At 51.8% G+C, this 20,767-nt stretch overlaps 1 protein-coding gene across 2 annotated transcripts in view; it reads left to right on the top strand.

Moving 5' to 3' along the window:
* The window catches only part of LOC122386652, a 30,601-nt gene that overhangs the window by 7,367 nt on the left and 2,467 nt on the right, over nucleotides 1–20,767 (top strand). For both annotated transcript variants that reach the window (XM_043376055.1, XM_043376054.1), the window contains exons 2-20: nucleotides 888–961; nucleotides 5,005–5,163; nucleotides 6,927–7,139; nucleotides 9,797–9,982; nucleotides 10,860–11,000; nucleotides 11,262–11,456; nucleotides 11,763–11,972; nucleotides 12,357–12,566; nucleotides 13,043–13,813; nucleotides 14,023–14,160; nucleotides 15,548–15,766; nucleotides 16,048–16,377; nucleotides 17,420–17,584; nucleotides 17,829–18,080; nucleotides 18,365–18,555; nucleotides 18,946–19,046; nucleotides 19,424–19,626; nucleotides 19,958–20,114; nucleotides 20,391–20,587. In XM_043376055.1, coding sequence (XP_043231990.1) covers nucleotides 888–961; nucleotides 5,005–5,163; nucleotides 6,927–7,139; nucleotides 9,797–9,982; nucleotides 10,860–11,000; nucleotides 11,262–11,456; nucleotides 11,763–11,972; nucleotides 12,357–12,566; nucleotides 13,043–13,813; nucleotides 14,023–14,160; nucleotides 15,548–15,766; nucleotides 16,048–16,377; nucleotides 17,420–17,584; nucleotides 17,829–18,080; nucleotides 18,365–18,555; nucleotides 18,946–19,046; nucleotides 19,424–19,626; nucleotides 19,958–20,114; nucleotides 20,391–20,587 — 4,112 coding nt within the window. The remainder of the gene's footprint in view (nucleotides 1–887; nucleotides 962–5,004; nucleotides 5,164–6,926; nucleotides 7,140–9,796; nucleotides 9,983–10,859; nucleotides 11,001–11,261; nucleotides 11,457–11,762; nucleotides 11,973–12,356; nucleotides 12,567–13,042; nucleotides 13,814–14,022; nucleotides 14,161–15,547; nucleotides 15,767–16,047; nucleotides 16,378–17,419; nucleotides 17,585–17,828; nucleotides 18,081–18,364; nucleotides 18,556–18,945; nucleotides 19,047–19,423; nucleotides 19,627–19,957; nucleotides 20,115–20,390; nucleotides 20,588–20,767) is intronic.

Here is a 20,767-nt window from a genome sequence, read left to right as displayed (position 1 = left end):
GCTCAGAACCGGGCTGGAATTTCGGGAATGTCATCAATGAATAAGCGCCATAGTGGCACACTTTATGCTAAAGGTGCTGGCGAAGGTTCGGTACTAGTGATTGGAGCAAGTGAATAGACCCGCTACAAGCAAATAGATCCGGTTTGTTCATATCCGGTGTGAAATTTCTAAACCGGATGCATACGAATTGGATCGGATTCATCCTTGGTTGACCAGGCCGGGTGAAAGTCCTGCAGCGGCGGCAGTGTGGGACACCAGCAGCCTCAAGTGGCTGAATGTGTGTGCGATATGTTGCAATACTTGTCATCATCAAGAAAGTGTGCGTTTGATGAATTGGCTGTCAACGTAACACATCGGAAATAACAGTGAGAATGCATAAAACATGAACAATGGGTTAAGTCAACACCAATCACCTGACAACTTAAATTGAGTACTGGCTTTTTACTCTTTTTACATCACCAAAATCACCTTTACTGATTACATTTCAACTTCACACAGCTGTGTGACTCCGATGTCTGTCGGTTCCGGTGCAATGAACCGGGTCTGGTACCGACGCTCGCTCCATGCCGTCCGGCACCGTTACCTACCGTCCGAGTTTTTGTGCCGTCCGTGTCCGCCGCTGTGACCGACCAAATTCCGTGGGTCTGTGTGTGTTCGTGTGCCGTGAGTCGTTTGTGTCGTATGGACTGTAAATGGGACTGTGATTGTGGTATGTGATTGTGACTGATCAGAGTTCGTGTGTTTCTGTGTGTTTGTGTGCGACTTTGTGTTTGTATGTATCTTGTGACTGTGACTGATACGTAGTAGGTGTGTCCGTCTCTGTGTAACTGACTGTGACTGCGCCCCTAACTCTGACTGACTGTTGTTTGTGTGTCTGTGTGTTCCAGGTTACCATGGGCGTGTTCAGCCGCCCTCCTGGTATTCATATTTCTCTGCCGATCAGCCGCAGCGTTTGAAAAAGGTGAGCAACACACCCAAGTGGCGCCCATCTCAGCAGATCTAAGCTTCGTGTATCCTCTTCTAATGTGTGCGCGATTGCTATGGCTTGCATCAGTCTCTGGTATCTTTTCCTACAAAAAAAAAAATCCCGATACTTCCGAAAGCTTCTCGAAAACTTAACGAACAACCGAAAGAACGAGCTATTAATTGAGAAATGGACTCAATCTTTCAATCAAACATCCATTTGATGTCATTTTAACAAAAATCTGTTCTGATAGAAACTTTATCTACAAAATAAAGTTGTGGCTCGGGAAACTCATTTCAGCTCGTTTCAGCATAATGCCGTCATACAGAGAGAGGTTCATATTACGTGACATCCTGCAATGTCGAGCATGAACAGGAAAACTGAGCAGTAATGAGGTCGCCACACTTCATAGAACCATTCACCATTCATTTTCTGCGCTGTAGGTAAATATGCTCCCAAAGAGTGCGCCTGCCAGTGCCGTTCGCAACGAAAAAGTCATGCGTCTCCTACTTTAGTAGCAAAAAGGCAATTCAGACCACTTGCCGATTGCGCAGACGACCTGATTCGTAATAGTTACTCAGGCCAGGGAAGATTTCCTTAAGCGTAGGCGGGGTGCCGCGAGTGGTTATTGAGCCATCACACTTTGTCCTGGGGCTGCTCCGGCAAATACCGACCTGAATTTACATGTTTACTCTCTTCGACACGTCCACAGCAATCACTGCCCTGGGCCGGCCCGGGGACCCGTGCTGAACGGAGCGTAATTGTTATTTACCGTACCGCCCAACCGGAGCCGGGTCCTATCCAGAAGCATTTCGGGAGAAGTGAACCAGGCCTCGGACCAATCCGCTACTTTCAGCGGGGACAAAAACGACGCGGACGAGGGAAACCTGCGGCGAGCGCGGCGCACGCGCGCGCTCAGCTGACGCGCTCGCGAGAGGCAGTCATGGCGCAGCTGACCGCTGTGCTCATGCACCGCTAAACAGACCGCCAAAACAATGCCAAACGGACCGGGCCGGGGCCAACAGACGCTGTGGTCGCTCTGCGCCGTCCGTTAGCCTCGCAAAGTGGCTGTTCTGACCGTTTGTCAGCCGCTGCTGCCCATTGGGTCAGTCAGATGAGGGCGGCGGAGTGACTCAGAACGGTGGGTAACGGTTTGGATATCTGGGTCCGGCCCCGCGGGGTAAAAGCATGAGGCGCGTATTGGGGACGGAACGCGCCGAGGCGAGGCCGAGGTGCCGCAAACGGAGCCGGGTTCGCATGGCGGGTGTCGGACGTTGCGAAACGGCGGCGCACAGAGTTGCACAAGCACGCTCGCTCGTTGTTTTCCTCATTCCGGTCCGATGGTTCGATGGTGGCGTGCCTGAGCCGGGGCGCACGGACAGACTGAAAACTGGGACAGGGATGGCGGTATGTTCCCCTCATCGGATTATGGACGGACGCGCAGACATTTTTTGCTCGGATTTTTACGCGACCTGGCGCAACAATAGGGACATAAATCTGGCGTGGACTACACGTGTAAAAGTGGAACACACTCAGGGCTTAGAAAATGCGTGACTTTCATTCACCGGTTTGCAGTCGGGAGACGGAAAACTGAGCCATTCAGCAGTGTATTTCTATATAGATAAATCGTAAATGTATTACGTAATACGTATGTTAGTGTGAAGTTTTTTGAGCAATCATACCATTGATATTTAGAGAATAAAAGATAAGCCCACGGCTGAATGTTGTGAATCATTTCTAGCAAACCAACAGTTCCATAGCAATCTTGGGCTTTCGTCATAACGACCTCAGAGAACACGCTATTTGCTCCGCCGGATGTCGAATGACGCTGCACGCTTCACGATACCCGCCTCAGCAGTCGACGGCGCAGTCGACCCGGAGATCAAGAGGTCACGAACCTCCGCCGCCGACTCATAGCGCTGCCCGTGACGCAACGTGCGCAGGAGGTCACCGGCCGCGCCCCGGGGCGGTCAGGGGTCACGTGTCCCCGCTCTGTGGAGACCCGGGTCACCTTTCACGGGAGGCGTTCTCGTCTCGGTGTGCGGCTGGGTGGTGACCGGTCGCGGCGAGCGCTGGTCGTAAATCGACCCCCTCACGTCACTGGAACATTACCAGCGCCGCCTCGCGGATTAAAGTTGACACTTTGATGGGCACACAGCTGAGAGGAAACTCCCAAGTAATTACGGGGTTTGTGGCGGGGCTCGAGACGGCTAACGATTGGTGCACTCCCAAATACAAGTTTCTCATGAAAACATCATCAGCCGTCACTGAATTTCTCAGATCTCCTTCAATCAGCGGTGAATGTATCAGCTCTCACGGTGGGCCCTGCTCGTCTGGCAGCAGCCAGCAGCGGGTTCCCAACCCACTCCCAGGGCGGCGCATACAGCGGTGCACTCCTGGCTCGTCGTGCCGCCTCGGTCATGGTTCGGGGAGCTTGTGAGGAGTGCACGGAGGTTGCACAACGGGCGGAGACGGTAACGCAAGCGGTGGCCCAGGCGGAGCAAAAAGACGAGGGCTGGGGAGCCGCGTTCCAGGCTGGTCTGTCTAGATTAGTATGTTTTTCTTTCGAATTTAAACAATAGTTTGTGAAGAAAAAATGGTGTGTCTATGAAAATGTATTGATGATGTACGTAGAGTTCCTTTGCACAACTTTTCAAATCTTCAATGACGCTTTGAGTTATACAAAGTCACAAATCTCCGCGAATTTCCTATCCAGTTCGACAGTCACTTCCAGCCTTCAGCTCTGCTGCCTTGTAGATATTCCATCTTCCTGATCCCCAGTCACCGTCCATACAGCCCTTGTCTGTCGGCAAACTGGCCAGCAGAGCCCGGTGCCGCGGACGGCGGCACCGGCCACAGCCGACCAGTAGCGGCGCGATATCACGATGAAAGTGTTACCCGTCGGTACCGCGGTCGCTTCGATGTGGAACGCCTCTAGTGGTGTTAGACGCGGACAGAAGATATGTGTGTGATTGTGGGGATAAGCTTCAGCGACGCAACCAATGTGGCAAAGTGTATGGCTAAAATTACAAATCTCTCTTTGGAACCGTTTGTTTATTTTTTCGTGGAATAAGTGAGTGTGAGGTGGAAATAAAAGTGAACGTATTGCCAGTTCTATCGCCCTGCTTGCAAATTAAATTTTGAATAAGTTTCATGAATTTATTTGTGCGTTTTCTTTGTTATTGCTTTCTTTTAAGTGAAATATCTGTCCACAAATTGCGGAATGAAGCGTTAATCTACACTCTCGTTTGTATGCTCGTAGTAAGTCAAATTAGTCATTCCTACTACACAATGTCTCGCGTGTGATTGTGAGTATTCAGAACGATGAATAATCGCCTCCAATCTCCGGTGAAATTATGTGTCCCTTCCGGGAGTGCTGAGGTGAAATCGGCTGCTGAGCGCCGCGCAGTGGCACGCGGTGAGTGGCACTCTTCACAGAATGGACCGACGGTCCCACCGTGTTGGAGAGATGCTGTCGGTCATACGGTTAAGGAGTTACGTAATCGGCGTCTGCCGCACATGTTAGCTCTCTGGCTGTTCAATGTGCACTGTTCAGTTGCTAGGGATGTGCGCAGTAAAGTTTCTAGAAACCGAAGCGTTCCTACTTCATATGCTTCCTGACAGCATGCCTAAGAAACTGCTGCACTTAATGTCATTTAGCCTTTTATAAGGTCACATCTGCCTTGCAAGCTTGACCAATTTGGAGCGTCCATGCTTAGGCGTGTTTACGAGATATTACATTTTATTGCAATAGCATGCAATAAATCGGGCTTTATTGCAGACCAGAGACATCAATAACCAAAACGGCTGTCCTCGCCTGTTTCTGCCGACGGCGTAAAGTTTGCTGACCTGTACTGACCCGTGCCGACATCCCGAGACACATCTGTAATTTGTCTTTGACCTAGCTATGACCCAGCTGTGAACCCCTGTTTGCGGCTTACCTGTGTCTGTGGACCTCCTCTGACCCACCTGTGACCCGTTTCTGACCCGTTTCTGACCCGTTTCTGACCCGTTTCTGACCCGTTTCTCTGCCTCTTCAGGTGCATTAAAGCCCGGCAGCTGTCCAAGACACGTCCTACCGGCCAGCAGATGCATCTGGGAACAGAAGGACGAATGTGAAACAGACTCAGACTGCAGCGGCGTCGCAAAATGCTGCTCCACGGGATGTGCAAAGTTCTGCGTCATGCCGCTTTACACAGGTAAGCGGTGGCGTTTATTGAGGAAAGTTTCTGGTATACTCATAGTAGGCCGTCATTTTTGTTCCTTGCAGCAACATGAACGTTCTCCGATGGCGGATATTTTTAGTTCCTTAGAAATCCTCCTATGTCGGAGGTTGCTAGCTCCTCGGAGTAGCGGCTGTGCTGCTCTGCTGCACCTTACAACTTACATCGCAGTCTGCACCAAAGAGGACAGTTGTCGCAGATACATCTTTTCAAGCATCGAGCTTCCTGGAGACTGTGGCTCACCTTCTGTTGGCCGACCAGCCGACACATCCGGACGAAACGGACAGGCAGAGCAGCAAGCTGGAAACAAACAGACGAGCCAAGGAAAGACAGGCTTTCTAGCTTTGGCAGGAAGTCATTAGTCTAGCCCGCAGCGGCTGAGAGGCGAACCAAGAGACGGGATAGACTACCCGGTATGTTACAAACGCCAGCGGTAGTCCAGCCCGCGGTAGCCCGAGCGAGCGTTAGTCGAGCGGGCGGTAGTCGAGCCAGCGACGGGCGAGCCAGCGGTAGTCGAGACCGCCGCGGTGGCGGGCCGGACCGGCCCAGCCCGACCCGGTCCGGCGGCCGGCGGTCCAGTTTCGCTCTCTGTGACACACTGGCCCAGAGCGAGGAGGCTCCTTCCAGGATGTCCACCCGGAGCCGGTCGACCGGTCCCCGTCCGACCGGTCAACAACAACGATCGGCCCGGCGACAACAGCGCGAGCGGGTCAAACGCGCCGGCTGAGTGGGTGGATAGTGGTGATCGAGGGCTGATAGTTGTAGAGCTGTTGAAGCTTAGCGTGGTAAATATTTCGCCGGAGGTATATGAGTAGCCAGAAGCGTTACACTTGTGGTCTTAATATCACAGAAAAAGTGACCGAAAGTGCTCGTAATCCGGTAATAAGTTTCCACCCAATTTTCGTTTAACTGTGTCATCGCTGATGGCCTGGAAAACGGGTTTCTTGCGGCGAACTTTCGCACGTTGAACGCTCCGCCCAGCGGTCTTAGAGCAAGGTTCTTGATTCAATAGTATGATATTCCAGTACAGCATTTATCATTGCCTTATGACTGGAAAATGAAATTTTATTTCCGATCTTCCTGGTATGCCGCAAGTTGTACGACGAGTGTCGGTTTAGCCAGTGTGGACTCAGCTGGCATACAAGTCCGCGTGGTCTGACCTATGACTACAGCCGACTGTATGGTCAGGTCAGCTGGCCGCTCTCGGTCCATGGTCAGCTGATGACACCGTGCTGGAGCTCAGCTGATGGCACCGTGTCGAGACTCAGCTGACGCGCCGGGCGCCGAGCGCCGGGTCCGGCTGGGTGGGCGGTGCAGACGGGGTCACCGACCCGACCCAGTGCGGGATGCAGCCGACCGGCCGGCACTTTCTCTGTAGACGGCCGCCCTGCGCCCTGCCTTATCTGGACGGCGGCCAGCGCGACCCTCCGCGGGGCACGCGAACGGCACGGACAGACAGGCTGACAGATAGGCTGACAGATAGGCTGACAGATAGGCAGACAGATAACTGAAGAGTGACATGGTGATCTAAAACGTTTCGTGACATTAACGTTAACTACTGTAAACGTCATAACGCATTGTTTTGCTTGTATTGTGAATGCTTCGCTACCTAACTCAGTGTGGAGCATTTTGAGTCCTAAATATAACTTGCCAGTGAACCATGTCCTATCAGACTGACTACCTTTATCTCTCCGTTTCACCGTGTGTCCCTCTGACCGATGTCCGTCTGTTCCTTCCAGCGTGCGAGCAGCAGCTGAAGAACTCACTGCGGCGCAGTAAGTCGCTGAGCGGCGACGCGGCCCGGCGGGTGCGTCTTCCCGACTGTACCCCCGAGGGCCAGTTCAAGTCCGTCCAGTGCGACCCCTTCAAGGGATTCTGCTGGTGCGTGGACGACAATGGATTTGAGCGGCCCGGCACCCGGGCACGGTCCCTCGAGCTCACCAACTGCTCCAGTAAGTAACGCCATGTGGTCACGGATAACTTAGCTTTGTTATTATGTATGCTTATAATTGCATGACATTAATGAGTGTTAACCTTGCTAGACGATCGCACATGTACATCATAATTACCTTACATCATAACTTCATGTTTGTTCGAAGCACACTTTCGTGGTAATTAATTAGCTAACCAGCATGCCAGGGGCATGAATAATAGCGTGATCCCATTCCATGCTACGGGTTGATTCGCATCTCGAATTTAGAACAATACAATGTCGTGTCCGATAAAAACAAACAAACCTACGAGGATCCTGCTTGAAAACAGTTGTCGACAACATTTTTGAAATGTTCACATTCCCGAAGTAGGGGAGAGTGGGGTAAGATGCCCAGGGTGGGAAAGACGCCCCACCCCCTCTAGCGGCGAAACAAAGAATCGAACCTGGAAATTAATGTTCTTAGCGTGAAGTGGAAGACTGCCTTGTTAACTGCACAAAAATTTGCGGAGCTCAGTTGGGCAACGTCTGGCTGGTGATTGCATGTTTTTTATTTGCTTCTTACGAAAAATATTTTGGTGTCAAAACATTGTAAATATCAAAGAAGGTAAATAATTTTTATGTCTCTTGCTATGGTCGTGATACATTAACATGCGTGTACTCTGTCCCAAACAGTTTGTTTCAGGGTATAGTTTTATGGCTAACTAATTGTAATGATTTAATGTTAATTCGGTACCTTGGGGTAAGATGCCCCCTGCCCTGATGGGAAAGACGCCCCCTTAAATCCGTAGGCTGGCCTTCAAGGAACCCGTCAAATCATTTATTACCTACATACTTGTGATGAGAGACAAAAGCCGATCTGGGACTATTGAGACTGAGAGTCCAGTACGGTCGGGTGCTCCCCATGCCGGTCTCTCGGCCCACACAGCGACTTTTTGGGCGGCATCTGACTCTGAGAGCCCTCACGACGGCCTCTGTGGACCCCATTATTGGCTCCAAGGCCCCTCACAACATCCTTTGAGGGCTCCCACGTTGGCTCCACGGGCCGCGCTGGCATCTGAGGTCCCCACGATGGGCTCGAGGGCCCTCAAGCATCATGAAGACCTGTAAGGGCCCCATAGCGGTCTTCGAACGCCACCACGGAGGCTTGTTTGGCCGCGCTGAACTATGATGGCCCTGACGATGACCTCTGAAGCCCCTTACGACTACTTTTGAGGGCCCTTACGATGACGTTTAGTGTCTATTGCAGGCTCGAAGGGACTACTGATTCGTTCAGGCGATTCACGTGCCCATTTATGTCACTTATAGTGCAGGGGGCATCTTCCCCAACGCCAGGGGGCGTCTTTCCCACCCTGTGGGGTAAGATGCCCCCTTTAACTTCTTCAGGAAAATGCTTAATAGCATAAAAGCTATCATATTTCAGGCACAAAAGTGTGTTATTTTTTGGAGAAAAATGATGTCGGCTTCCGTTGAAACTCCAAGTTTTTGCTTTCCGATCGTCATTTTCGAATAATATATGAGATTGTAAAACCCTGGGCATCTTACCCCACTCTCCCCTACTTATCGTATTATGAACGACATTGAAAGAAGCTAAGCCGATTGAAATGGACGTTTTCATATAGAGCTAAAGTCTATTGAAGCACATGCAGTGTGCCTTGGTTTGACGCTTATAAAGGATCACGGCATACGAATGCTATTAAAAACTGTCATACCGCATAACCTTGTCAGTCCCAACATTATGGCTTTTGACCATGTTCGAAGTCGCACGAATGACGACAGTTTCAGTGCACTTTTGTAGATGAAGTTTGATTAGAAGGTTGTCATTCAATGTCACTCAATTATCAGTTATAGTGTTCGTGACCACTGCATTCAAACACGTCTACCGGTGCAATATAACGAAATGACGAAACAGGCTCCAGAGCACGTAGCCCTTCGTGCAGTGTCGGTTGCAACTATAAGCTCAAGTTTTTACGACATATTCCAAAAATCGTCGCGTCTTTTTTATTTCATTAAGTACAACCATCTTCACAAGTGAATTCTGACAATTGCGAATTCAGTAAATTCCATTCTTGCTAAGCATTCCCATTGGTAAGCATGTATGAATGAGCCAAGACACCCGAATAAGCATCTCGCAAAAATCCTGTAAGCTAATATAAATTCATTTGAGCCTTGGTGTACTTTATGGAACTCGGACATGCACTATAAGCCGTGGTCTGCTATTTGGAGCGGATTAAGGGCATAGTCGGGAGATACGGCAGGGTATGCGGTATGAATACTAAGCACCCATGCACGAATGCCGACTTATGGTGAAATCCTTTATCTAAACCTAGGCCGAGGGTCTCATATTACTGGCTGAGGCAGATGACTACGAGTAGATCAAAGACGGCAAATGTTGTGACATTTAAAACGGGCTTACGAGTATATATGCATTATGCATGCTGCCCCCAATCATATGCACCGATGTGAAAAAGGAGCTAATCGTCATCGTATTATCAAAATGTTTATCAAAGACGTCTTTTTAAAAGTTTTTTTGTGATCAGTATTATTAATGGGTACAACACTTCCATCATTTATTAAATTCCCTAGCGCACTGACTGTGTATAACATACTGCGCTCTATCACATGACATGACACTTGACAGTTGACACCGTCCATCCCCGTTCTTTTTTCGCCGAGCAGGACAGGCCGAGTGCGCGGACGTCACCTGTCGCATGCTGTGTCCGTACAGCTTCAAACTGGACGAGCGAGGCTGTCCGCTTTGCCAGTGCTGGGACCCGTGTCAGGAGGTGCAGTGCCCCGGAAAACTCTCCTGTCAGCTGGAAGAGATGCCGTGCACCAACGAGCCCTGCCCGCCCGTACCCACGTGTGAGTATAGAGAGCGGCGCGCTGTCTTACGGGTGTGAATATGAACGCTCTAGAACTGATAAGCGTAGCTATAATAGGAATGTCTTATTAACTAATATAAACTAGTAATATCATTCAATATCAAATCTATCTCAAAGCAGTTCCATTGGAGCCGAGAGGGATTAGAATGTAGGAGATTTTCAGGGGAATTAAACCCGGGAGTTACGCATAAAACGAAGAACAGCTGTAGGACAGGTATTACATGCCATTTTGTTCGCTCCTTCTTGACTTACAGCTGTGGTCCAGTGGTGTAATTCTGCGTCAGCTGTACGAGGCGAAGCACGGGTGTAATTACCATTTTTGCTAATTACTACGGAATGATGTCATCGAAAGTACATACCACTCCGGTGGCCTATGAAGGCCGTTCAACTACTCCGCTGTGTTCTGTCGGCATTCTGACAGAAAAAGGCCATCCTAAACGCTCGAGGGAGCTCGATAATGGACTTCATTATCGGGAGTCCTCGTGAAACTACGCCGTGTCAGCAAATGATAAATGGACCACGATGACACGTACCGTCGACCAGTCAGGCCTTATCTAAATCCCGATTTCTCTTAAACTGCTCGCAGCACAGAGCTCTGTAGGAGCTACAAATTCATATCACGAAATGACGGCGACAGTAATATCGCACGGACAGAGAAACTAATGTGCCTTTTAGAAAACATCGTGCTCATTTCATATTCTTGTATATTGTACGGGTACACGATATATGTAACTCCTAAAAGGCATATGAAGGTTTTCACGTCTTAATTCAGTATAACTCACAGCAATGAGAAATTGTGGTGTATTTGCCTGATCGACACAAATGTTGACCTCCATGTGTATTTGTGTTCGTTTCAGGCAAGCGGCCGCGGTCACTGGAAACGCTGTGCCTGGCCGGCCGACCGCTGACCTTTGCCGAGGGTAACAGACCGTTCCTCTGCGGCACCGATCCCGGCAAACCGCAGTGCCCGCCTCTGCACGAGTGTCAGGTGCCCACAGGTAAGATGTCTTTCTCTTTATTAATCGTCCACTGTTGGTTGTTCTACATATTATGATGTCATTATGAATCTTGATGACTGCTCTAACGAAACATTGTCTCCAAACAATGATATGCTGGTATTTGCTTGCTTCTGAGGACCGGCGAACTGATATGCCTATCGAGTTACATTCGATGTTCATTTTTACCCTGCTGCCACCATTCCCTCCTCTTTGTAATACATGGACCAGCCCTCTTACACCTCCCAACCCCGCTCTCCTCAGGTGCCGAGTACGGCGTGTGCTGTCCCTCCATGGAGAAGGCCCTGGCCCCGCCGGCCCGCTGCCCTGCGCCTCCGCTGGGTCAGAAGGAGGAGTGCGGTGTGCCCTGTCAGTTCGACTTCCAGTGCTCCAGATATGACACCTGCTGCCGCTCACACGAGTGTGGAACGCACTGCGTGCCTACATCGAACAAAACCAGTGAGTTAGGACGGATGACAGAAGTGGTGAATAATAAGGCACTTGTTACAATGTTTTGCATTTAAAGTTTTGTGATTTCATATTTTACGAAATAGAAATATGGAGAAAAGTTAAATCATAGTAAGATGTTAGTCGCCGTCTCCGTGCCAATACTCATACCAAACCCTTATGATGCAGGAGCAAGGATTGGAGGTCAGCTTATAACTTTTAGAGTTACCCTGATGCATTTCTCAACTCTCCAGCTTTACGGTCGGCGAAATCGTCCGTTATTTATATCTTACCTCGTCCCTCTCTCCCTACCTGCAGAGTGTGAGCAGAAGCGCGAGCTGGCCGAGCTGATGATCATCAACGAGAAGCAGGGTCGCGGCTACATCCCGCAGTGCGCCTCTGACGGCAGCTTCGAGCGCCGCCAGTGCTCCCGTAACGGCCTGGTCTGCTGGTGTGTCGATGACGACGGCACCAACATCCGAGGGACGATGGGCGCAGCGGACACCGTCATCTGCCAGCCCACCGATGGTAGGTGGACTGAGGCATGACGGGGAAACGGGTCGGTCAGTTTGGCTTGTAACGGTTTGAGTGGGCTGGGATTCAGAGAGGGTCAGTTAGGGATGGGGTGGGATAGGGGTCAAGAGGAATGCAACACATTCTGCCACACAACGTGCAGTTGACTGCAATGAAGATGGCGACTCCGATTCGTAGATTACAGTCAATGTGATATTTCGAAAACAATGTGGTGGATTTCAGTGTTCTGCCAGTTGCTTGCTAGCAGAGATGGCCTTTGTTTTTCATTACTTAAATCAAATATCTTTCAACCACCATTGTTTTCTTATCTTTGAAGATTAAAGCATTTATACCGCAGTATTCTCCCCAGCCGCTGACCTGACCTCTGGTGACCCGCAGTGAACCGTATCGCCGGCGGCCGCTCTCTGGGCTGTCCCGACCTGCGCTGCGCCGAGGTCTGTCAGTACGGCCGGGTACCAGACGTCACCGGCTGCCCCAGCTGTGTGTGCGCCCGGCCCTGTGACGAGTTTGTCTGTCCCGAGGGGACTGTGTGTGTACCGAACACTCAGCCCGGCTGCCACGGACCGCTCTGCCAGGCCACGCCCAAATGTGAGTAAACACGCCCCCTCACTGTAAATTCAAATTGTGGTCCAATGATCGTAGATAATGGAGACACGCGCCAGTGCGAGCATAGGCTGCTGAGGTGGCCCTTAGAGTTAAGATATTTCCTAAATCAGTTGCAATCAGCAATCTGCTGTCGGTATTGTTTCCCAATGGTATTTGGATGCAAGCCTTAGGAATACTGCACCATCTCTGATCTTTGCAAAACGTAGGTGCACAGTTTTGTAAAAGTAACTCACGTAACAATTTCTCATGGCCTTGGGCTTTGGGGCATTTGAAACCCAACTTTCATTCGCCCTTGAGAGCAGAACTGCATTGCATGGTCACTTACAATTTAAGAATGAAATGGACTTAGCTGTAATGCTAAATGTCGTCCGTGACTGTTGGTAGAATATTGAATAAAACGAACAAACCATACATACGCATAAAATCATCAACATGCGCTGATATTCATCCTTTTTCAGGCGTCGCTGTTGAGCCGGAGAGTCCTCCTGCCCCTGCTGAAACCATTCCTGAGGAGAATACTGCCCAGGAACAGCCTAAGGAGCAGACACCGGAGAACAAACCGGAAACCGCCCCCGTCACCGAAGACAACCTCGTGCCCACCGAGGTCGCCGAGGAGTCTCTCCTACCTCTGACCGAGTCCAAGGAGTCGACTGAGTCCACTGAGTCTGTAGAGTCTCCAGAGAGTGAGTTTGTTGAGTCGAGCGGCGACCTGCTGCTGGCGGGTGAGGAGTATGACAATGTGGTGGCTCTGGACGGTGAGTGGCCCGGAGCGGAGGCCGATCAGGCGGTCTCCCTGGACGAGTCGAGCGGTGCCGGTCCGGAGCCGGAGACGGAGCTCGTCAGTGACGTGGTGGACAGTGTGGTGAATGTCCTAATGAGCCACTCCCAGCCGGCTGAGTCGGAGGGACAGCAGGCCAGGAGCGCCGCGCTGAGGGACTACTCGGAGCCGGAGCAGGCAGCCCCCGCCGGTCACCACAGCCTGGCGGCGGCTCTGCAGAGCGCTCAGCTGGGGGAGAGCGCTGCGGCTCAGCTCCAGTCGGGGATGGAGGCGCGCGCCAGCTACCTCCGGGAGGAGCAGGCGCGTCAGCAGTACAACGTGCAGGCGCGCCACAGCGGCGGCGGCGGTTCCAGCGCGAACCAGATCGAGGCTCTGGACGAGGAGGATCTGTACCTCCTGGAGGAGGAGCAGCTGAGGGAGGAGGACACCAAGCAGAAACTCGAGAAACCAGGTACTTAAATGGGCGCACTTTTAGGTTGAGGTTCTAATATGGCCAATATGGTTGCAACATATTCAACTTATCCCTAGTCTCCGTTTACATATATCCGAGCAAAACGAAGTACAAATATTTCACAGAAGGCTTCATTGTTGCAATATAAGACCCCGGACACCATGTTCCTAAGCCTGTGCTGACTACGCGTATTCCCTTTCTGTCGCCAGGCCAGTGCCCGTTCTCGGTCCCGGTCGGCGCTCACAGCTGTGAACTGCAGTGTGGATCGGACTCCGACTGTGCCGGAGAACACAAGTGCTGCTCCACCGGCTGCGGTACCCAGTGTGTGCGGCCGCTGCTGGCTACAGGTTAGTACCACACCCTCCCGACCTCCCACCATACCCCCTCTCACCCTCTGACCCTGCTAACCTCCCGCCCCACACACCCCTCTCACCTTCCTGAAACTCTCACGGCCTTTGTGACTTCTCACGGCGGCCCGCAAAGCGCCTTGTTGATTCTCAAGGTTTACAGTTCCCAGAGCTCTGCTACCCTGAACTGCAACCCTGCAGACAACACAAATAATAATAGCGTGTCTCATACCATGCTCAGAGCTGCAACGAGACTGTAGCCAGTCAGAATCGTGAGCAGCGTACGGTCGGTAAACGTTTTAATCGGAGTCCAAGCTAAGTTATGGCGCACGATTTATGAAGCGTGCGCTGTATATGTGAGCAGCAGGATTGATAAGGACACCGTACACGAAAAACTGTTATGTATAGGAAAACTTTCACTGCGAGGCGAACTGACTGACCTTCAGGATCGATGTAGGGCTTGGGAAAAATGAAAGTGTGCGCAGAAATATGAAGATATTCAGGAATGCAAAGATACAACAAACGCACAACATGACAGCACTCACATAAATTTGCATGAAAGCAAGACAAATTCTTCAGGATCGTGCTTCACTTTTTAGAACAATGCCACTTCTCTATAAATTACATAGGTATACAGGAATTGGGTGCGGGAGACTGCAATAGTGAACACTCGCTAGCTCGGCTGTAAGGCGGCACAGTCTCCCTATACAGGACCGTACCTTGGAGACTGCAAAAGTGCATAGAGAAAATAACACCATTTGACTCCCGGTTCATGATACAGGTGACTGGAGACTTCAATACCAAACATTCGCTAGCCCGGCTGTCATGCGGTACAGTCTACCTACACAGGACCGTACCTTGGAGACTACAGAATTGCATAGCAAAATAGCACTACAGTGTTGAGGAGACTGCAGCAGCGCACAGCACACTAACTTTAACTGTACGGCGGCACAGCCTACCAGTGAAGGTGGATAGAGAGGGGACTGTAGCGTAGCATAGCACAGTAACACGACCTGAGGCGCATTGTTCCACAGACCACAGGCCTGCGGCTGAAGACTGCAAAGCAAAGCAAGATAATAGCACCAATTTGGAAAGCCGCTAGCAAACTTATATGCATAAAACAGAGAGAGAGAGAGAGAGAGAGAGAGAGAGAGAGAGAGAGAGAGAGAGAGAGAGAGAGAGAGAGAGAGAGAGAGAGAGAGAGAGAGAGAGAGGGGAGAGAGAGAGAGAGAGAGAGAGTGTGTGTTAATTTATGACTTTGTGAAATACGTATCTTCCTTGAAAGTTGATCGTTGATTTTTTTAACGGCCTATGACGATCGTTTGGAGGCAGTTACGCACACCGCTTTGCTCCCCACGTCTCTAACGTACCCCTCTCCGTCCACCAGCATGCCAGCACGAGAAGTCGGTGCTGGAGGAGCGCGCCCGCTCGTCCGGCGTGCCTCTGGGCCGCACCTACATCCCTCACTGCCGGGACCAGGACGGACTCTACTCCGAGGTCCAGTGTCACCCGGTGCTGGGCGTCTGCTGGTGTGTGGACGAGGCCGGCAGGGAGCGCGCCGGAACCCGCGCCGCCGGCCGACACAACGTCAACTGCACAACGCCTGGTGAGGAGACGGGGTGACTGGTGGGGAAGGCGTGGAGAGGGGCGGTCAGTTAAACATTGAGGCCTCTTAACAGCATGTTCTCCAACCATTCATGCATAATTCACAGTGCCTATAGTCATAGGAGGTGGATCCCTTTCTCTAAATGCGTCGTTTGCAGCAGCTCATTTTCATTCATGTCCTGTTTGAAGTTCAATGGTCATTGTCACGTGTTGGTTGCATCAGCGTCCCTCTACGCAGCAGTAAATAGTCTCTGATGCTGACGCATGTCCCCGTCTCCGCAGCTCTGTCGTCCTGCCCGCGGCTGAGCTGCCCGGTGTTCTGTCCCTCCGGCCGGCGTCTGGACGCCCAGGGCTGCCCCACCTGCCAGTGCCACCACCCGTGCGAGTCGGTGCGCTGCAGGGACGGCCTGGAGTGCCGCCCTGTGCCGGTACGCTGTGTGGCCGGACCGTGCCCGCCGCTGGCGCTCTGCCTGCCGCCCGTGACCGACCCCTGCCCGACGGGCCGGCCGCTGCCGGGCGCCCGCTGCGGCCCCGGCCAGCCGGCCTGTCCCGGCACCCATCTGTGCCACATCAGCCCCTTCCACGAGTACGACGTCTGCTGCCCCAAGCCCCGTGAGTATTGAGTGACGACGGCGCGGGGCAGAGAGCATCTGTGGAGAGGTTGGATGGATTGAACTCCGGTGGGAGACCCACGATTGTTGAATGACGATTTGTTGTATTTATGCTACTTTAGATCCTACGAAGCGTTCCTATTCTTTGTTTTTATGCTTTTACACTTTTCTAACAACATGGTAGCTACTATTTATATAGTTTTAAATGAAACATCTAAGAGCTATTGTACGTTATAGTTTTGTTATGAGGCGAAAGTTGTTTGTTTTATCAGCTCCTACTAACAAACTGGAAGCATGATAGGTATGTCACGTAGCAGCAGCTTTCAAAGATTTCCCCGGCTTCCTTTTACTCTTTGATGATAGCTCTGTTTATAACTCTAATATGTGTTTTAATTTGTATGGCCTTTTGAATGCGCTTTATATAAAACAAGTATATTCGTAACAATAAATTATAGCATTTTTGTTGTTCTCAGCAGTACTTAGCTTCATGTTATGATGTGCATCTGATTTGTACCTGGCGTTTTCGTGAGGTTTGCGGTAGCTTACATTGGCTTAGCAGATTTACTTACACGGATCCCGACCGGCGCTGGCGCTCGTTTGCGTGTTACAGCCGAGAGAAAGTGGCAATGTGCTCATGTCCTGGCGGATGTCGGATTCTTCTCGGAGCTTGCGTGCTCGCCTCTGTCGAAGCTTCTTATGTTCTGAAAATACACGTGACTTTGGAAAAGGAGGTCAAGCGGAAAGGGAGTTAGATGATATAGTTACCTCAGCAATCGCATTCCATGATGACCGCAAAGGCTCAAACTGCGCAAAAGGGCTGCGTGCGACACAATGCAAACAGTTTTTCTGGGAACCACCACTGACTCACCCTATGGGGTCTCACTTCTCACAAACCGGACTTGCTGAGTTCATGGTCAGCTACCCCCCGGATAAGGTGTCGTCACCGTTCGCGTGCGCCGCGCTCCACCGAGTGACCTTGACCTGGAATGTGTCCAGCGGACGGTGACCACCAGATGGTGACCTTGATGTGCTCTGTTCTGCAGGTGACGTGTGCCATCTGCCCGAGAGCAGCGGAGCGTGCGGCCAGAGCCTGGTCCGCTGGAGGTTTGACCGAGACGCCGGAAAGTGTACCAGTTTCATCTACAGCGGCTGTGATGGAAACGCAAACAACTTCCAGACGCTGGACGAGTGCCGCGCCGTCTGTCCAGGTACGAAGGAGTAGAGAAATAAGATCCAATATTGGTCAGTGTAAATGAACGAACCAGAAAGATCCGGTGAATTTATTATATGTCACTTCGGCTGTGGGACGTAATTATATCGGAAAGTAGTGATAAAAGGCTGAATGAACCCTCCAGCGCACATATTATGCAGATACAGATAGGTACACCACCTATTCACGAATATCAATATAGTCCTACCCCTATCTGACCTCGCGTCCCCCTGCCTCCGCAGTTCTGACTCCGTGCCAGCAGCGCCGTGAGAAGGCGGAGCGGGCGCTCGAGCTCTACAAGACCGTCTCGTTTATCCCCAAGTGTGACGCTTCGACGGGCGCCTGGGAGCCGATCCAGTGCCAGCCCGAGTTCGGGCTCTGCTGGTGTGTAGACTCGGATGGACGGATGGTGGACGGGAGTATGGTGGCCGGTGTTCCGAGCTGCTCATCGCAACAGGGCCGCCGGCTCAGTCTGCTGCCGCGCCGCACACAGAGTGAGTGTGGATGGGATGGGAAAATGGGATGGAATATGACGGGAGTCAACAAGGTGGGACGGAGGGGCAAAACGAGACGAGATGGAAGGGACGGAGCGGGATGGAACAGGAAGGAGCACTGTGGCTGCGCTTGCTTTATTTCGTTTATTTCACCATTCCGGGACACTTTTAGCCGCATTATTTATTGCACTAAGCAGCTGTGGCTGATTATGTGTCTTTCGCACTTAATGACATCTCTATTTCATCAGTAAGCGCCCATCTAACACCCCACTCTCACGTTCCAGTCTGTGAGCGCGGTGAGACGGTGCACGTGTGTCCGCGCTCACTGTGTGAGAACAAAGTGTGCCTGTCGGACCCGACTGCCACGTGCCGTATTGACCCGTGCGGTCGGTGCGGGTACCGGTTCTATGACCGTCACGGCCAGGAGGTCAACTGCAGCACGGGGCTGTCACAATGCCAGCAGGAGAGGCAGCAGGTCAGTTGATCGTGAGGGCGTAGAGCATGACATGTCAGCAGTAAGCCTGTTTTACGGACGGTGATCAATTTAGATAAAATTTGAAAATCAGCGATTACAAGTGCGACATAATGGATTATAAGAGCCAATGAAGCAGTGAACACTGAACTCTGAGCAGAGCTGAAAACCCAGACACCAAATGTTGAATCGTATTAACACTTACACCGTCTAAGCCATTCTACTGACGTGTTTTCGAAGTACGAGCGAGTTTTTGCGTCTCTCCTCTCGTTCGGTTACTGAACTGTGCGATGTTTTGTTTCCATTGTGTCCCCTATCACTCGCCCACCATCTCTGTCTGGCCAGCCGTCGCCCGATGATATCTCTCTGATGACATCTGTGTCGTTCGGGCAGGTGCTGAACTCTGCTGTGTGGAAGCGTCACGGACAGTACGAGGCACGGGATCGTTCCTCGGTTCGTCTGTACGCCGCACTGCTCGGAATGTTATCGCAGAGGTGAGCGACCTTCACCCGACCGCCGGCTAATGAATGTGGGCGAGACGGGATTGTGGGCGTGCCGAATAAACGGCACGCCGGAGGCTCGGGTGTACGGAAGTATGTGATTATTAGATAAAAGGAAGTCGATAATTATGGTAGAAGTGACGAGGACGTTTGAAATGGTCCGATGTTTTGTCCTGTCTGCAAAGACAAACAAGGGGTAATTATGCGGCGTTTTGTACTGTTGGATCATGTAAGTGGCTGGGATTGTCAAATGTCGCTTGAGGATAACGACTTCTGCGACTTCCCGGTCATAACAAAGGGTATTTACCTCATCATGACCCTATGCGACCTCACTGTAGCCCTCTATAACCCCAGTATTCTCTCTCCCCCAGCCCCTCCGGCTCGGGACATCACCACTCGTCCCACCGTGCCGATCTGCTGGCCGACGGTATGGTGGTCTCCCCGCCCGTCTGTCGGGAGGACGGCAGCTACCGGCCGGAGCAGGGCGCCGCCGGGCTGATGTGGTGTGTCACCGCCACCGGCCGGCCCGTGCACAGCTCACTGACCCGAGGGCTGGTCCGGTGCGGCGAGGATGGTGAGTTTAGGGGGGAATAGAGAGACAGGGGCGGGGATCGGAGAGGGGTAGATGTAGGAAGAGCGAGGGGGCGGGAAGGTGGGAACAGGGAGATGGAGACGAAACGGGGATAGATAGGCATTAGGCAGTGGAGAGACAGACCGGGTACTAGGATTTGGACAAGATGGTGAGAGAGGGTAGTAAAAGCTGGTTATTAGGTACTGGTTACGCTCACTTTTCTCTTAGCCAGCCAGCACATGTAGCTGCGTTTATCTGCACCGAACGGCATACACTCGCGACATCATCTCCGTCCCCCAGCAGCTCTGACCTTGTACCTCTCTCTCTCCATCAGGTTCCCTGCTGGAGCGTCAGTCGCTCTCCCCCGTCTGCCCGGCCGGCGTCACGCCCAAGGTGTGCCGCCACGAGTGCCTCCGCGCCGCCTGTCCCGGCCACGAGGACGCCGTCTGCGTGGCCGACCCGTGCAACAACTGCCAGACTACCTTCTATAGGTGAGCACACACTACCGGAATGGGGTAGGGATATGAAATCAGTGTCAGCTAGGTAACTAGCGCCGTATTATAAAGCGACAGGAAATCAGGCTGCCTCTGCTCTGCACTGATATGGAAAGATTCATGGTGGATGAAGACGGATAGAAGTGCATTATAAGGCGCCCGGTACATTTTAATGTAATGTCGTCATGTTGTCGTCGGACGATCGCCGATGTCCCTGATGTTCCCTGAGCTTCATTAGGAGCATGTGTGACTCTTCTCTCCTCTACCTTTCAGTGTGACCGGTCGTGAGGTGCAGTGTGAGCGGCCGTGCAGCCAGCCGGTCCTCTCTGGCCAGTGTCGCGCCAGCATCCCACGGTTCTACTACGATCAGAACCTGGGACAGTGCGAGCCCTTCCTTTACGGCGGCTGTGGAGGCAACGACAACAACTTCGGCTCGATGGAGGAGTGCCGCCGGCAGTGCCAGCAGCCCGGTGAGTTCAACTCGCTTACTTACTCACTCACTCACTCACTCACTCACTCACTCACTCACTCACTCACTCACTCACTCACTCACTCACTCAGAAAGCCGGTCACTTTGTCAGTCACCCACTCACTACCTCAGTCAGTCAACCGATCAGTTAGCCAGGCAGTCATTCAGTCAACCAACCAAC

Source organism: Amphibalanus amphitrite, unplaced genomic scaffold (genome assembly GCF_019059575.1).
Source record: "Amphibalanus amphitrite isolate SeventyFive unplaced genomic scaffold, NRLGWU_Aamphi_draft 000258F_arrow, whole genome shotgun sequence".
Lineage (NCBI taxonomy): Eukaryota > Metazoa > Arthropoda > Thecostraca > Balanomorpha > Balanidae > Amphibalanus > Amphibalanus amphitrite.
The sequence above is the reverse complement of the archived record's forward strand: the minus strand, read 5'-3'. Positions and strand labels throughout refer to the sequence as shown.